The following is a 17,941-nucleotide window of genomic DNA, read 5'->3' as shown; positions in this document are numbered from 1 at the left end:
ATCCATCCACACAGGGTCTCATGTAGCACAGGCTGGTCCTGAACTTGCTCTGTAGCCAAACTTGACTTAAACCATCGGATCTTCCTGTCTTTGTCTCTTGCAGGCATAAGCCACCATACCCAGGTTATGCAGGACTAAGGACTAAACCCAGGGTTAGGCAAACCCTCTGCCAGATGAGCTGCATCCCCAGCCATACAATGTCTTTTCTAAAAGCCACAACTATGATGGCCAGGAAAGACACATGTCTCAACTCAGCCAAGTTGGAGGCAGAGCCTAGGTTACTCACCTTTGTTAGGAGGGTTCTTACCTCCCTGGAGCTCCCCTTTTCTCACATGTAAAGTGGGGTGATCCTAACCTGCCCAGCCTGGCTGGGGGACCTCAGGACTTGACTTGGTTTCAACTGGGTCTGCTGTTGCATCCTGCGGCTCTGTAACTTGTGGAGGTGGAAGCAGGAGGATTGCCACCAATGGGAGACCAGCCTGGGTTACAAGGCAAGCTTTAGGACAGCCAGGCTACATAGTGAGACCCTGACTCAACTCTCCTCCTCTACCCAATAAACAAACAAACAAACAAAAGATAAAGACCATTCTAGCAATGAGCTTTTAGCAACTAGGAAGTGGGAAGGAAGCAAACGGCCCCAACATCTGGGATGGATGCAACCCAAGCTTTTCACAGTGCAGAAGCACTTGGCATTAGAGGCCCTGGCTGGTCACAGGAGTGCTGGGAGGGGCGGGTCAGAGTCACTGGGGAGCGGGAGATTGAGAACATCCAAATGACATCAGCTTTCGTGTCCAGAATGCATCCACTTCCACACCGCTGCTTCACTCTGACATTAAGGCTTGTCCAGAAGGAGACAGACAATGAGTCTGTAAGGAGGGCGCCGTGGCTCCACTCTGCCTCCGACTGTCCCCTAGTCTTGCCCTGGACCACTGCCCCCTGCCTCAAGCCTGCTTTCCTGACATTAACTGAGAGTATCTGCCTGGAAGGATGGGATGAGGTCCTATCGGTCAAGGACTCAGAAGCAAGTTATTGTTATCTGAAGTCGCCATCAGATTGGTTACTAACCAAGGTAGAATAACTGACCTTCAAGTTCCAGGCACTAAAGAACCACTGTCTATGTAGTTCAGCTACAGGTTCTGCTGACTTTCTCTCATACCTGTGGCTAGCTACAGGTGGTTGTGGGTGAGCAGATAACTCTGCTGAGGGTGGGATGCTGCTGCCTGGACCAGCTCATGGGTACCCCTGCCTCTCATCTTCCCTCATGATGACCTGGGCTTCATATGGCAGTGTCGTGGGAGAAGAGGGGTTCTCTCTCTCTCTCTCTCTCTCTCTCTCTCTCTCTCTCTCTCTCCCTCTCTTTTTCTCTCTCTCTCTGTGTGTATGTGTGTGTGTGCACACGCGCGTGTGAGCTCACAACCACTTGAAACTCTGGCTAAGAGTTGGTACACTGTCTCTTCCCCATATCCCGCTGGCCAAATCAAGTCACAAGTCCAGCCAAGTCCCAGAGGAGCTGACCACAGTCATCATGCTGACCGAAAACGCAGAACTGGATAAAGTTAACTACTTTTGCCAACAGTTGAACACAGTACAGAGACATGGAGTGAGACCAGGTCTCTGGCCCCCAGGGCAGTAGCCCTCAGCTACCCCCTCGGTCCCTGTTCTCCATCCCCAGCAGAGCCATTTTAGTGTCTTACTCAATAGGAGATGAAAAGCAGAAAGTATCACAGGACAGACATGAGCATCCCTCAGTGCAATGGTAGGGACCCCATCCCTCATTAGTCAACCCTGTGCTCAAATCCTCAGAAGCAGGATGTCTACACACCTGGATGACCCTCGACCCTAGCTGCTGGCTAAGCCAACCACTAAACCATCCTGGACTAAGCAGTTCCGCCCATCTGAGCTGCAGACAGTTCCCTTGACCTCTTGAGAAAGGTCTTCCTGCCAGGTGCACAGATGGGAAGCCCAAATCAGGAGCCAGCTGGGAAATGGGAGCAGTGCTCTGGGGGAAGGAGGGGGAGGTGTCTCATTTGCATCCACATTTTGATTGGTTCCTGTTTCCCATCTGGATAGAGTGATAGCCTGAGATGTCCCAGGTCACAGGGCAGCCGGGTAGCAGCAGCTAGTCTTCCATGTGTCCGGTGCACTAACCGTGATGGAAAAAGACGGGGGTTTAATTCCCAATGCTGCCTTCTCTGTCCCTGACACGGGGCATCTCCTAGTTTGTGTTTGCATTCCTCCTCTATGTCCCTGGCCCCACGGGACTGTCAGTTCCACAGCTGCATGGACCCTGTTCTTCCGGGTGAGCCCTGGTTCCTTCCAGGCTGGACACAAGTAGGCACCCGGCAACAGTTACTGCCTGTCCACGGATGGAGAGCAGACTCCTTGAGGGTGCCTCCTCAGAAAATGCCTTTTCTAAATGAGACTTTCAATTTCTGCTGACCTTGAGGCCTAATGAAAAGGACATTGGCCCTGAGTCACAGGGCCCAGAAGTGAGTTTAGCTGTGGCAGTGGGCACACTGCTATCGAATACTGAATTATGGCTCCTCCAGCCCCCACCTTCTGTCCACCTTGCCCACGGGTCTCAGACTTTAGCTGATCTTGCTTCTCCCAGTGTCTTGCAGAAAGGTCTACCCTGCTCCCAGACAGACTGTAAAGGCATCTGAAGTAGCATGGGGAGGACGGCTCTGTTCCATCAGGCTCCCCCGCCTCTTGGACTCTCCTGAAGGTTCTTGGCCCCGTCTTTTCCTCACAGACCTTGTTCAGTCACCAGTCACGGGGAGACCACTCGCAGGAGATGGTGTGTGCTGACTGGGGTTCTTGGGGAGCTGCACCAGGGCGGCCTGGGAAGCCTGTGTGAGACCTCCTGTGTCCCCAGACATGCTCGGTTACACTGTTTTTTTATAAGACCAAAGCAAAATGAAGCTGCTTATCCTGCCAGCCCTGTTTCGGCAGGGGTTTGGGAGGATAGTGTGACGAGTGCTCCTCTCTTCCCTTCATTCTTCTGTTTCCTTCCCTAGGATGGCCTGGAGGGTCCCATGGTGCACTTAGCTTGGCCTGTGCTCACAGTAGTTAGCAGTTGCATGCTGAGGTGTATCTTTTGTTCCTGTGTGTGGGTGTGACTGTCACAGGCTTGTACATGTGCATATGCTCATGTCCATGTATGCATGTAAGGATCTTTATGTGGGTCAGTTCAGAGCCATGCGGGCTGGGGGCGGGGCTCTGAGCTTCTGTGTTCTTGCATTTTGTGGACTGTTGGGGGGAGCCCAGCGCCCCACACTTGCTAGACATTTCTGCCACTTTACAGTCTCAACCTCATTTACAGAGCTGTTGCTTTAATATTTTAATCTTCTGTGTGTTCAAGTGTCTCGCCTGCATGTATGTCTCTGCATCATATCTGTGCAATGCCACAGAGGTTCCAAGAAGACACTGGACCCCTGGAGACTAGAATTACAGACAATTGTGTGGTATCATGTGGGTGCTGGAGACAAAACCTGGGCCCTCTAGAAGAGCAGCCGGTGCTTTTTTAGCATAATATCTTTATCGATTATTTAGGAATTTTGCATCATGCACCCCGATCGCACTCACTCCTCAGTCCTCCCAGGTCTTCACCCCAACCCTGTGAACAAAAAGAAAGAAAAACAAAAACAAACAAACAAACAAAACACAAGTCCAATTTGTGCTGCCCATATATTCACTGGAGCATGGTCAGACTCCCAGGGGACAGTCCCTTAAAGAAAACTAAGTTCCTCGCCCTCCGGCCCCTCCCCCACCAGAAGCCATCAGTTGTGGAGAGCTCCATTTTAGTATCCTCATCACAATTTTTAAGAGCTCTCTTCAATGGCTTTCTGTCTAGACTGTTGCTTTCTGGATGTGGGGTAGGGGTTGTCACAGAAGCCTTCTATGTCCCTCTTTCTCAACTGTGAGTCTGTAGTCATCAATGTCACTGCTTCCTTGCCTTTTATAGTCATCAGGAGCATGAGTTACAGATGTCCACATGGTCCCTGCAGTCATCACATGCCATGGACCTCAGCATGGTCTCCTGCGGCAGTACAGACCATGGACATCAGCCTAGCCCTCTGCTGCAGTGCAGGCCATGGACACCATCATAGCCCCCTTGCCCCCCCCCAGTTGCAGCACAGGCCGAGGACATCAGCATGGCCTTTGGTGGTGACACAGGTCACAGATATTAACACATCCCCAGTTGTAGTAGGACCACGGACCGCAGTATGGACCACAGACACCATCATGGTCATAGGACATAAATATCAACATGGTTTCTGCCAGCAGCACATATCATGGACGTTCGAGTGAGCACCCAGTGTTCTTAACCATTGAACTATCTCTCCAGTTACTTCAGTCTTTTGTTTAATTTTTCAACATAAAGTTTATTATTAGTGCGTGGGGCCTACATACAAGGCGGTGTAAGTGAGGACAGAGGACAGCTATATGGACCTGACTCTTTCTACTTTTGTGTGAGTTCCCAGGGGTCAAACAATAGATTGCATCTTTGTTTAGCGATAGCATTTACATGCTGAGCCATCTTGCTAGCTGTGTGGCTATGTTCTTGAGAGACTGTAAATGCCATTAGTGTCCAGCAAGCACCCATGGAATGAATGGATTTACCTGAGTCCGCAGGTTTGGAAAACACCAAAGAAGAGGCAGACGCTCCTCCTACCCAGGGTCTGTCCCCGACACACCTTCTGTCATCACGCTGTGGAAGTGACTGAAGGGCCTCCAAACTGGGGTCAGTCTGGGCACTGATGGGGATCTGGGGTGCTCCGTTTTGGCAGCCCACAGCTTGGTCTGCAGGAGAGGGGGCTGGGACTCCCCCTAGCTGGGAAGAGACTGAGCCCTTGGGGGTCTTGAGGGTCTGGCACACAGGCGGGGTATGTGTGCATGCACACACCCTGTGCACATTTAGAAAAACTCCTCCCCAGCGGTCATGGCAGATGAACTAAAATAGCTCTACATTGGTCATTGAAACGCCCCAGCCTTCCTGCTTCCCTCAGCCTCTGCATCTCCCTCCAACCCATACACAAGAGCCAGTCCTAGACTAGGCCTCCCCTGCCCACTAGCCAGCATCTCCCTGCCATCTCCCCAGTACTCTGCCACTGCCTTCCCCAGGGGCTAGAAGGCACAGTCGTTTAGGGGGCCAAGACCAGGTCCCCCCTGACAGAGCTTAGTAGGCCTGGAAGGAGAAGGAAGAACTGGGGTGGGTAGGGCTGCAGTGAGAGCCCACAGTGACCAGATGGCACACAGGAGAGCTTGTGAGCCTGACAACATGGCATAGCCTGGGCTTTTCCCAGGCTCAGTGGAAACCCAGATTTCCTCCCAGTAGGCAGAGCTGTGGGGCTGGGGAGGATGGGCAAACCTGGTATCTGCCTGGGGACTGCTCAATCATTGATTTGCAGCCTCTTCCTGGTTCCAGGCTCCCCTATGGAGTCATTCCCCGGAGTCTAGACAGCAGAATGTATGGACGACATATCATCCTGGGGCATTGGGTCACCGGGTCATCTCCTCGACTTCCTCCTCCTTCCCTGGACAGGGGTAGAGGCCCAGGTGGCCTTTAAAGAAGTGTGGCTTCCGGTTCTGACTTTGAAGACCCTAAGCATGAGGCTTTAGGCAGAGTGGGCAGATCAGAGCTGGTAAACTCAGATGTACCCCACACTGTGACCGTGCCATGTTCCTGAGTGTTTTCTGTGTGGAATCTACCATAATCTACGCCTGCTCTCAATACACTGACAGCTGCTACTCCTGTGTGTAAATGGGGAGGGGTTTTCAGCTCCTTAGACAGTCTCAGTACCTCACTTAGCTTCCTCTAGTCTCAAGGCCGAGAGGCTGGAAACAAGAGACCCACCCTTTGTACTGTCTCCAACCCCAGGGGACTAAAGGATCCCTGGCAAAGACCTTGCCTGGAACTCTCTGCTCCCCACAGAGCAGGAACTCTGCCCACCTGGCAGCCACCCTCTAGCCACTCCCACAACCCTAGCATTCCTGCATTCCACCTTCAGACTGGACAGGTCTGCTCAGCCTGGATACTGGGGTTGCAGGGTGCCAAGCACCTTGCTGAGGGTCTCACACCACTCTGCTAAATCCAACACTTCAGGAGTCAAAAAGAAAATGCTGAGAACCCTGCCCAGAGTCCTGTAGCCTCCCCCGAGTTCAGTTAGCCACTCTCGTCACAGCAACAGTGGCTCTTCCTCACAGGGAAGGTGGTCTACCCCAATCTCCCTGCGGTCTAATGATAAGGCCTGTCAGGCCCCATATGGACTGAGGCCCATATCTGATGCAGGTCCCTGATTAGCCCAGAACTAAACCAATTTAGCTGCAACTGTCATCTTGCCCAGCAAGCTCTCATAGAACAGGCTGTGAGGAGGAGCAGACCCCAGCGACCTTGTGACTAGCCTTCCCTCACCTGTTGTAAGGAAAAAGGCTAGGTGTCCTTGGCATAGCTCCACCATGCAGCAAAGTCATCAAAAACTGCCCCTCCCCCAGCTAGGGCAGGACAGTGACCGTATTCGCCTCAGGCTCTTTAGTCTCTGAGAAACAGGGTTCAGGCACCTGCCATTTCAACACTAACTGCTGGGTAAACTCTGGGACCCCATTGCATCAGCCACTGGCCTTTCCAGGACACTGTCGGCAACAAGCTCAGCTTCTGTGCCTGCTGCTTATGGGGAGCACACAGCTGGGCACACAGCAGGCTCCTTTTAGATTTTTGGCCCAATGACAAGAAAGCTGTCAAGGGTTTAGGAAAGGCACGGAGCAGCCTTGAGTTCTAGAGTGCAGGCAGTCACACCGTCCCCAGTGCTAAGAACAGGGCCAGGCAGCAGTAGCTATGGTGCTGACAGAGCTTCCCCCTTTTGCTTTCCACCAGGAAGCTCAGAAGTAGAACAATGCATGATTTGTCATAACCCCGAGAGCTCAACAGACTGACTGATCGTGCTGAGCTGAGGAATCTAAGGCCCCAGTGAGTGGTGTAGTCCATTAAGTATATCCAGAGAGCAGGTAGGCTGAGGAAATGGATCTGATTGATTGGTGATGTCTGCTGAGGATGTAGAGTGGTTTAGGTATATTGTATGCATTTGCTACCTATGGGCCACTAGGTTTTTATTTCTCCCCAGTCCACACGTCCTAGATTTAAAAAAACAAACAAACAAACATGTATTTTACTTGTAACTTTTTATGGCCTATTATTGTTGTTTTGTTGTGTTTGTTTGCTTTTGAGACAGGGTCTCCTTACCCTGTCTTGGAACTAGAGATTCTCCTGCCTCTGCCTCTTTAGTGCCGCTGTGCTCAGCTTTATGTTTTGATTTGTCACTTTGTGGTGCATGAAGGGTATCAATGGGAAAAGCTGAGCCAGCATTATTCAGAAACCCTAGCCCTGGAACATGGTAAGTGTTCACCCAGGTCTCAGAGAAAGCCCCACACTGCCCTGCTAAACCCTGCCTTCAAAAACAACAACAACAACAACAACTGTGGACTTACTTGCTGTGTGCCTGGAACTGTGCTCAGCTCAGGGGCATCAAATGGATCTGAGGCAGGAGCGGCTGCTCCATGCTGAACTGTGCTGACCTCAGGCAGGAACTACCGTAATTACTGTAATAACAGCGCAGTTAAGGTTTGGACTGGGCAGGACATAGGCGTTACCGTATTACTTGTACATGGTGCAACTTGAGTTTTTAAGAACTGCTTAACATTTTAAGAAATGATCCTGGATAGTAAAAAAATTACAGATTCACAATAGAACAGATTCAGACACTGTCGGATGAATGTACGTAGGCTTGGGAGAGAGAAGAAAAAGAATATAAAGAATAAAGTTAATGTCTTAAAAAAAAGAGTAAAGTCTTTAAAGAGATAGAGTACAGATAGTTAAGAGATTAAAAGAAATAAAGAAAAATAAGTCACGTAAAAATGGAAAATTCACAGAGAGTCTGGATTATGTACATTGTGTTTTCTTTAAAATTTTTGACTGTGAAGGAGCTAAGTACAGAGAGACATTTCATTACATCAGCTGCCAAGCTAAACCAGAATGGATATAAGGGTATTATGATTTCAAAATTTGGGTCTAAGGATATGATGCTTTGGAGCAGGTCTTCTTTTGTTTTCACAGAGGACCAGACCCTGTGGATTGATTCTATCCCGATATGGTATGATAGACCATGACCTCCCAAAAAGTTGCTGTGAACACCCTCAAAACATTACTTCATTCAACTGCCAACTGAGATAAACCTGGCGCACAGGTTACACCCTAAATGATCTGATTAACAGCGCCCCCATTCAGCAGGAAGCAGTTTGGAGAGAAATAACATAACTGTGCTCATGTTCCCAAATATTGCTTATAAATGTTCTTTTACATTTAAAGGGGGATATGATATAGATATGAATAATTTACATTGGTATGGATTTTAAGGTCAATTTTGTTATATGTATATGTATTTCTGATATTGATTAAGGTATTGTGATTGTGTAGTTCATTTAAAATGTAATGTATAATTAGGAAATATAGGTTGCTAATGGATAATCATTGATGATAGTAAAGCTTGTAGTCATGTTAGTTAGATTTTCTACATATATAGAGATATATTTCAGTTAAATAGGCATTCTTTGTATCTTTCAAAGACTGCAGAATATGGCATTTTAAATGTTTTAATAACTTAGGGCTTTTCATAACAATGAGACATGTCTGCTCCTGGCAGCACCAATCTACTTCAAGAGGAAGATGGGCATCGAAGAGGCTCATTATGGAGTTTGATAGCCATTTGGGCAAGAAACTGCTCTTGACTGGACTGATACATGAACTGGACACAGAGAACCTGCAGAGAGAGGACTGCTGAACTTGCCTAAAGGTGAGATGGTCTTTTGGGGTTCCTGATTCATGAAAGAGTCTGCGAGACATTCTGCAGGACACAGCAGAAAGTGACTGAACTGTCTTTGAAATTTCTTGCTTCATGAAAATGTCTGCTGGATACTATGGGCCTGTAGGCTGAAGATGGATGCCCCAACGGTACAGAGGAACTTTGGGTGACTGCAAGGCAGCGAGATGTCTCTGTCGTTTCTAGAGTTTGGATTTCTTATTTGCTGAGGTAATATTATATCTTTCTGGAGTCTTTGATGGAGTTGAAGAATGGATAGATAATTACAGTTTTCCTTTGTTATGATAAAAGATAAAATAGATATAAATATTGTAACTGTAATTCTTGCTTGATAACTGTTTTGCTATATGTAATTTTACTATGTTAAAATGAAAGCCTTCTTTTTTGTTTAAACAGAAAAAGGGGAAATGATGGAGGTGGGTGTTGTATCTTATCTGTTGCTTTCATTGGTTAAGTAATAAAGAAAACTGCTTGGCTCTCTGATAGGGTAGAATTTAGATAGGCGGAGTAAACAGAACAGAATGCTGGGAGAAAGAAGCTGAGTCAGTGAGTCGCCATGATTCTCCCACTCCAGACAGACACAGGTTAAGATCTTCCCTGGTAAGCCACCTTGTGGGCTACACAGATTATTAGAAATGGGTTAGATCAATATGTAAGAGCTAGCCAATAAGAGTCTGGAACTAATGGGCCAGGCAGTGTTTAAAAGAATACAGTTTCCGTGTAATTATTTCGGGGCATAAGCTAGCCATGTGGGCAGACGGGCACCAGGAACGCAGCCGGGCCGTTCTTTCTTACAACAAACAACAACCCTAGAGGTTGAAGTCCCCAGGGAGCTTAGCATCCTGAGACCCTGCCTGGTATAGAGGGAAACTGTGGGTCTGACAGTGAGGTTACACAGATGGACTCTGAGCACAGAAAGTCTCTGACCAGGCTTTCCAGCAGAGCCCTGCCCACTCCTTCCTCTTTGGCTCACCAGTGGCTCAGTCTCCCAGTCCCAGTTAATCTAAACCAAGTCAACTCAACTCAGGAGTCAATTCCTGGATTGCAAGCATGCAGATTTCTTGTCCCCTCCAGCTCTGCAGCTCACAGGATCTTGAGCCCTGGAGTCTGCATTGTCCTAAGTGTTCCCACTGGCTGAGAGAATACCAGATTTGGGGTAGGCCAGGTGCCAGCAGTTAACAAGAGTCTTTGGGTCCCTGGGCTCTTAAAAATGGGACAGCAGCGCCCCCTGGTGGGTCCTGCTGTAGCATACCCTGCATAGCCCCTCTCTAGGAGGACAGGGTGCCTCCCCTGGAGCCTGCCCTTCTGGGTCCTCCCAGGCCCACAGCTGAGTGGAAGAAGTGCCCACTGGCCATCCTTCCCACCTCCCATCTGCTTCTGTGTGATTGCTTCCTTGTCACGCCATCTGGCTCAGAGTTTTTCCAGGCTGAATATGCCAAGGCTGTGAGGGACAGTCCATTCAAAAGGCCCTGGGTTGCACATCCTACTTGCTTTATTGTTATGAAAAGTTTTTATCTGTGAGTCTTAATAGAAACCTGGTGCTCCAGAAAGAGGTCAGCTGTACTGTGGCTTTCTGGCTCTATACAAACCCACTGCCAAGCACGTGGACCCAGGTCTCTGAGGAGGAATACCAGTGAAGGTGAACACAGGAACCCCATATCATGCTTTTGGGGTCATCCCCATGTCTCCCTCCAGCCACCACCATGTCTCTCCATCCCCTAATTTCGGACGCCACCACTTCAGGCTGTATTGTTACAAATCCTCATTTAATAGTTGATTTCAGAGCTGAGCACACGGAGGCCCCTTCCCAACCCTGCAAGGCACAGCCTCAACCACCCTCAGCCCAGGGGACAGGGAACAGCTGCCGAGAAACACCAGTCCAGCTCCTCTTTTTCTGGTCCACAGACAACTCAGGTCCTGAGCCAGACCTGAGGTACCCGTGTCCCTAAGCAGTTGGGCCCCTTATCAATGAAGAGCTCACTAGAGGCTGCCTGGGGTAGTCCCCCAACCCCTGCTGAGCTGAGCTGCTGGGGATGGGACTGTAAGTTGTGGGGGAAGAATTGCCTACTCTCTGTCTCCCACAGAAACATGAAAAACCCATAAAGAAATTATCAAGGTAGTGGGGGGAGTCACTAACCTTTCCTGTGGCCTGACCCTTGGACATCCATGCGGGCTACAACCACCCTCCCTGGTATTTAATCTAATATGACTTAAGGGTGGGGACCCAGCCATCCTGTACAGTAACACTGGGAGTCATTTCAAGCTGTTAGAGACCCCAGACAGTAAGAGGAAGAGCCACAGAAGATCCTGGACCCCATACTGGAAGCAGAGAGGCAGGGAGTACGGTCCAGGCCCAGAAAGTCCCTGACACGGCCCTTGCTCAGGAGGGGCCAGAGGCCTTAGTGCTGGATGGAGCATAGGCCATGGGGGAAAGAGCCAGTGAGGCCCCATGGGAGGCTGAGGGTGGAGAGACACAGGACAGAGAGAACTCCAACAGCCTCAGTACTTGGGGACCTTGCTGTAGTCTTCAGAATGAATGTGCCGGCACAAACAGATGGACAACAGCAGCCCCAGAAGCTGGAAAGGACAAATGGAAGTCAGCATGGCCAGCCCAGGTCCCAGGACCCTAGCCCCCAGCTCAACACTCCAGTAACAAGCACCTGAGACAGGCAGGCTGCTGAAGGGGGCCCAGAGATGGGCAGTGCCCTGTCTGGTGTCACTCAGCTAGATGGGCTGAGGTCACCACACCTCTAGAAGTCCGGGCACCACTCACCCCCACAGGATATCAGTGCAAGCGGGGGTGGGGCAGAGAATGTGAAACAAAGCCCAGGCGAAGGCTTGGGGAGGGACAGACCTCAATGACAGCAACACCGACACACACGCCCAGGAGGATGGCAAGGTTCTCCTGCAGCCATGTCTGCACCTTCTCCATGCACCCCTGTGGGAAGATTGCATGTCAGCCTACATGCCCCGCAGCAGGAGGCCTTCCCGGGGCTCCCTGACTTATGAGCAGACCCCTCGTATGCATGTAGATGATGGTGTGAGCAAATAGGGAGACGACTGCGGAGGGAAAGAAGCCCGAGTGCCGGCGTGGGCACGGCTAATGTCTGGAGCACCCACCCTCTCTGGGTGACCACCAGCCCCACACCCACGCACCTCCTCGTGCACAGGCCAGTCGTCCGGGTTGTTTCTGTCCAGGGTGCTGTTGCTGCAGAATCCCTTTTTCACAATGTGCTGGTTGTCCTCTTCCTGCACTTTCTCACAGGAGCAGGGGTACAGAAGCTCTGTCGAGTTCTGGATTTCCCAGTTTTCTGTCCAGTTGTAGAAGCTGGCCCAGCCACAGCACTCCACCTGTGCAGAATGGGGATAGGCTGCTCGATCCACCACTCAGCCCATCTCAAGCAGCCCCCCTCTGGGGAGACACAAACTGGTCACCTCTACATCCCCTGATCCCTGGGGAAGTGTAGCCTGTGGGCTGAACTTAGGTGCTATGCATCAGGGGGGACTTCGGGAGGCTTTTGAGAAGTAGCACAAACTACAAATACAGCAGCGAGCCCAACAGGGAGCAGTCAGTAAATGCATATGGGGTGGAGGAGGTGAGTTCAAGGGCAAGACCAGTCTGCACAAGCTTATGGGGTGTAGGCCTGGCAGGTGGCAAAGGTTGAGCATGGAGTCTGGGGTCAGGTGCTGGGTTCAAACCCCAGTTCCTTCACTTCAAGCTGAGCCGAGGTTTCCACAAAGGAAGAACAGGAACTAAGGTCTGTATGGGGTGAGGCAGGTTATGTCCACAGATCGGTCCAGAGACAGTCAGGGCCAGGGCTGCCTCTCAGTGCTCACTCAGCACCAGCAGCTGACTCCCTGACTGTCAGAGAAGGAGGCAGGACCAATTCTTCTGTCCTGTCACAAAATGCTCTCGTTCAGAGGGCAGAAAGTCTTTCTGGGATGTAAGCTCAAGCTGCTATCTGCGGGTCCCTTTGGGGATCAAATGGGAGGGACTGGTATCTATTCTGACATCCTTTGGGCCATCTCGTGCACCCAAGCTCAGATCTGTGGTAGTCAGAAGGGGGCGCTCCAAGCATGCACAGAGGAGCTGAATTCTAGGTTGTCTCCCCAGCTGTCAGTTCTGTCAGAAAGGCTGAAGCCTCAGGGGTGGGACTCACAGGCTTTCCCACTGAGCAGACAAAGGGAGGCCTCGCTTATTCTGTGACACCTGGAAGGGACCACCTTTCCAGGGCCAACAAACTAGAATCAGCCCGTGAGCCCAGGAGCTGTCTCCGAGGCTGTGCTTGGGGGCCAGGGGCACTTGTGTTCCGTCCCCACACATCCTTGCTGTGCAGACATCACACTGCAGGTGTGCACCACCCACGTGTCACCACCAGCCCTCTTTACCTGCGCCTGCACATAGTCCCAAGCCTCCTGCAGGCTCTCCTCGCGGCTGCTGCTGGCATTGACCTTGTAGTTCCGAATAATGTCCATCACCATGTTACCCACCTCCTGTTTCAGCTGCAGAGGGATGTAAGGGTCAGGGATGGCCTTGAACCTGAGCCTCGCAGCTGCTAACACACACCACCTCCTTCCCCATAGCAATCCCAGGTCACACTCAAGGCTCCAGATCATGTCGACCACCTTCCTGCTAATTCCTGGTGCCTGTTTGGTCAGTGCTGACCTTATCTACATGTGGTCTATCCCTTAACCGTTCATCTTTCCTGTCCACACTGAAAAGCCTCCTGTGGCATTGCACACCTTTCAAGACACATGTCAATGTCCTCTTAGTGACTTGCAGGGTCCCACACCATTTGTCCAGGTCTTCCCAGTCCTGGCTTCCTCTTTCCTGCTGTGCTCCATTATACAAGGCCTCTTGCTCTTTGTGTGTGCTGTTCCCTCTGCCCAGAATGCAGTGTTTCCTCTGCCCTCTGTTACCCTTCCCTGCCCTCCTTGTCCTGTAGGGTTATGTGTTGGCACCACAGGTTTGTCTATTCTTTCTTCAACTGTGGGGGCGTGGGCTGGCTCTGGGTGCTGGCTAGAGCCCCCAACAGCTGGAGCGAAGTTAGATGTCTTCACAGAGACTGAGCATGTGGCCTATTTCCTAGAGAAAGCAAAAATAAGAGGCTGAGCATGTCCTATTTCTTGCTTTTGTGGAGTGGGCTGCAGTTTCTCCAGAAAGTACTGGGAGTGCCGGGAAGGCAGCTGAGGGAGCCCAACCAGAAGCCCGCTTCAGCCTCAGCCACTCAACCTCCTCTAGAGTCAGCAGCACCACATGAGGCTGAGGGCCTCACATCGGTGAGAAGGGGGGGCTGCAGAGCTGCCTGGCCCTTCGTGGTGGCCCTCCCTTCCCTAGCACTTCACAGCCCATATTCTGACTAGTCCTCGCCTAGCCGAGGAATGCCCTGGTATCTGGTGTGGGGAAGCCCAGGGGTGTGAGGCAGAAGAGGGCTTCAGGAGATGCTGGCCATGGACTCCCAGCTCCTCACCAACAGCCAGCAGTGCATGGGCGACCTTTCGGGTCTCACTTCGCTCTGGGGCTAGCTGCAGTGCAAAAGTTCTGCCCCAGAGTGAGGTGAGATCCACAAAGGTGGAGACATGGCCTCAAGAAGCACTTGAGCAGTTCCTGTTGGCTTCCCTTACACAGCATGAACAAGCTGGCCACCATTACCTACTTACCTATGCAGGGCTAAGATAAATCACACTTGGAAGTGAGGAAGGTCACACATGCCCCTCTTCCTGATGTCAGCATTTAATATTTTCTTTCCCAGAGGGAGCCTTTGGTGCTGTACCCAGGATGCCCACCTGCTTCAGTTGTGCCAGCAATCTGGGCTGCTCACTACTTCCCTCCTCAACCCAGGGGACCAGTGCAGTGGTCTTGCATCCCTCCCTCGCAGCAAGCTCCTAGCATAAGCTTCAAAGAGCCTCACGGACTGGGGATGAGGCTCAGCTGGTACAGAACTTGCCTAGGTCAACCTGGGGTCAGTCTTCACCATTGCATAAACTGGACATGCTGGCACACATCCGTAACCCCAGCTCTCCAGACTTCAGCAGGCAGGTCAAGGTCAAGGTCATCATGGCTAGGCCACTCTGAGATCAGCCTAGACCACATGAGACCCTGACTCAAAAGACAAACAAGCAAACAAACCACAGAAAGAGAAAGAGAAAGCAGAGAAACAGCATCATAGAATTCTACAGTTTGCAAATCTTTTCAACTCACAGTTCATCAGAGGCTGACTTACAGAACACAATTACTGAGCTATTCCCTGACCCTTCCACCAGGCCCATGGCCCAGGAACCATCCCTGTTCCCTCACCACAGGCCCAGAGAGGTATATGAACTTAGCCAAGTCACATGATCACAGGCAAGAACTGAAGTTTGGACGTGGGCTTGTTCTCACCCTGGACCCAGATTTCCAGCCACCCACAAAGCTTCCTCAGCATTCAACCACATGCTGGTCCGAAAAACTTTAGCCACATCCAGAGACTCGCCTGTGGTTTGGGTGCCCCACAGCTGGGCTGCCTGCCTGAAGGTCTTGAGTCTGAATGGCCTGGCCACCTGGACCTCACTTCTAACCTCTGGTTAGGAGATAATCCCCAGACATTGAAAGCCCGCCTCCCAACCACGTCCGCATCCTCCGCTTGCAGTAGGTCTCCCTTTTATGGCCACAGGGCTCTGTACTTTCCCAGAATGGTTGCGTGACGGCTGGACTTCCCTATCTCCTCCACCACTGTCACAGATAGCCGAAGGTGAGAGAGGCCCTGGGGGACTCCCACCACGTCGGTGATTTCCGTGGAAGTCGCCCAGCATCCTGTAGTCCAGGATGTGGCTGGCACGGCTGGGTCTGGAGACCTAGGGTGTCACCTGGGGCTGTACAGACATGTGTGTGCACCTCTTGTGCCAGTGGAGTGGATTGTGAGGCTTCCCCAGGGACAAGCCACCTCCGAGGGAGGACCAACAGAGGAGCGGGCCAGCAATAGTGAGGGACTGAGTGCTGTCACAGCTCTGGAGCCGAGATTCATGTGCTCTTGGTCAGTCCCTGGGATGCTGTCAACCCCCCAGGTGTCATCATCCTCTCCCACTTCAAATTGTTCTTCCTAATGAGACCCAAGACTCCTGGGTCACACAGCCAGCCTGCAGCAGACTCTGTGCCCCAGATCTAGGCAGCTCCCATGATCATAGAGGCTTCCACCTGGACACCCCCCCCATCCCCCCCCACTTCCCACACACCAAGGCTGTGCTGTTATCTTTCCAGGTAGAGTGCTGTCACCATCTGGATGGCGGAGGACCTTGAAGCACAGCACACCGCCCCACTTAAGATTCCTTCCTGTCCTCTGCTTAAATGTTTTCTGTCACAGAGAATGCAGTGCCCTACAAAAGCAGGCCACAGGTTGGGATTCTGTCAGCAAGCAGCTCGCCGTACTTTATCAGTCTCTTACTGTCTCACTGGCATCGGTCCCCTCAAGTCCTAGTTTTAACTACACAGGATCAAGTAAGTCCTTTCCTGGGCCAACCATCACTGGTGCCCTCTGTCCTTCTCCTCAGTTTCTGTGGGACACAGTCTTCTAATGTGTCCAAGCAGCCCAGCTTCCCAGGGTCTTACTGAAGAAGTTGCCTGGTGTCCCTCTAGGAATACGGCCCTTCGCTGGGGCCATGAGACAGGATATGTCACCTCTAATGGCCACTCAAGTGCAATCCGCAGTCTCTAGGAGCGTGTTATGCCCCCCCATCACCATAAGCTGACAGAGAACCTGAGTTCCTGTGCAGAGTGAGACTCCAGGATCAGGGCTCACTTGAGAGACTCCACCCATGTCTCTGTGACCCTGGGCAACCAGCAGCCAGCTGCCTTCTTCCTTCACAGCTGGGAATAAAAGGTCATCTGTCCTGTGACTGAACACAGAGAAGGTTTTGTCTCTGTAGACCTGGCCTAACACCTCTGCCACACAGGTGTGAGTACACTCGTGACTTTAGGCTTCTTGGAGCTGGGAGGAGTTCAGCTCACCTAACACCCTCTCTGGAACATTCTGGCCTCACCCTACCCCCACATGAACCTTTTCTCCTACAGTTCTAGCTCCAGGTTCTGCACTCCAACCCAGCCTGGATTCTTGACACCTCTGTATATGTTAATGGGAGCTATGGCATGGCTGTCATTCTGCAGCCAAACCAGCCTGTAGCAGGGAAAGAGGAAGACTTCCTTTCTTTCCTGGCCTTCTCACTCTCTACTGCCCTAGGGAGGATCAGCAGAATCCCAGGCTTAGACATCTCCCAAGGCACACAGCAACCAGCATCAGAACTTTCCAAGAAGCAAGCCCCCTGAATGCCAGCCCTGGGCCCTTTCTTCTAACACACCAGCTGGGTGATTACATAGCAGCCAACAGCCGATGGATGATGACCACACCCTAAGTTTCTGTGACTGCACCCTAAGTCTTGCTCAGCCAGCCTGGCTTATCCTAACGTTGCCCACAGTGGATGTAGCTGCTATCTTGAGCCCTTACCAGGCCCAGCAGTCTCCAGGTCAGTGATGCCATGACATTTGGCCAGCCAAGAGCCCTAGGCTGCACACCTTCTACCTTGCCACTGTCCACACAGCACTGGGAGATCTTGAAGCATCCAAATCTTACAGATGTGCTGGGGAGGCTGGAGGTGTGACTTGGTGGCTAAGTGCTTTGTGAGCATGCATAAAGCCCTAGGTCTCATCCCCACACTGATTAACACTGGGGGGGGGGAGTGAGAGGTGGGAGGGAGTGGGGAGGAGCATGTGACTGTACTCCTAGCACTTGGAAGGGCAAAGAGAAGTATCACAAGTTCAACCTTATCCTTGGAGACAAAGTATCTCAGAAGCTAGCCTGGAGGATATGAAACCTAGTCTCAGAACAACCAGACAGGGTTGGTGACATGTCACAGCCCAGAAGGATCTGGGACGTTAGCACAATTGGACCCACTGACTTCCCCAGGGACACCAGCTATAGTGCACAGGGGCCTGGTGTCCTGCTCATGAACCACACTGCCACTGAGTGTCTGCAGCTGCTCTCTCAGAGGACATTCCTGACAGAGACACACCCAAGGGAGAGTGGTCTGAAGCATTG

General features: G+C 51.4%; 1 protein-coding gene across 1 annotated transcript in view; it reads right to left on the bottom strand.

Moving 5' to 3' along the window:
• Positions 1–10,629: 10,629 nt before the first annotated feature.
• Positions 10,630–17,941, bottom strand: part of Cd82 (CD82 molecule) — a 46,468-nt gene continuing 39,156 nt past the window's right edge. Inside the window, exons 7-10 of the mRNA XM_005364123.2 lie at positions 13,263–13,376; positions 12,030–12,224; positions 11,728–11,811; positions 10,630–11,450 (exon numbers count right to left, since the gene is read on the bottom strand). Of these exons, the coding sequence (XP_005364180.1) occupies positions 11,373–11,450; positions 11,728–11,811; positions 12,030–12,224; positions 13,263–13,376 (471 nt within the window). The 3' untranslated portion in view covers positions 10,630–11,372. The remainder of the gene's footprint in view (positions 11,451–11,727; positions 11,812–12,029; positions 12,225–13,262; positions 13,377–17,941) is intronic.

The sequence above is a fragment of the Microtus ochrogaster genome (genome assembly GCF_000317375.1).
Source record: "Microtus ochrogaster isolate Prairie Vole_2 chromosome 14 unlocalized genomic scaffold, MicOch1.0 chr14_random_1, whole genome shotgun sequence".
Taxonomy (NCBI): Eukaryota; Metazoa; Chordata; class Mammalia; order Rodentia; family Cricetidae; genus Microtus; species Microtus ochrogaster.
The sequence above is the reverse complement of the archived record's forward strand: the minus strand, read 5'-3'. Positions and strand labels throughout refer to the sequence as shown.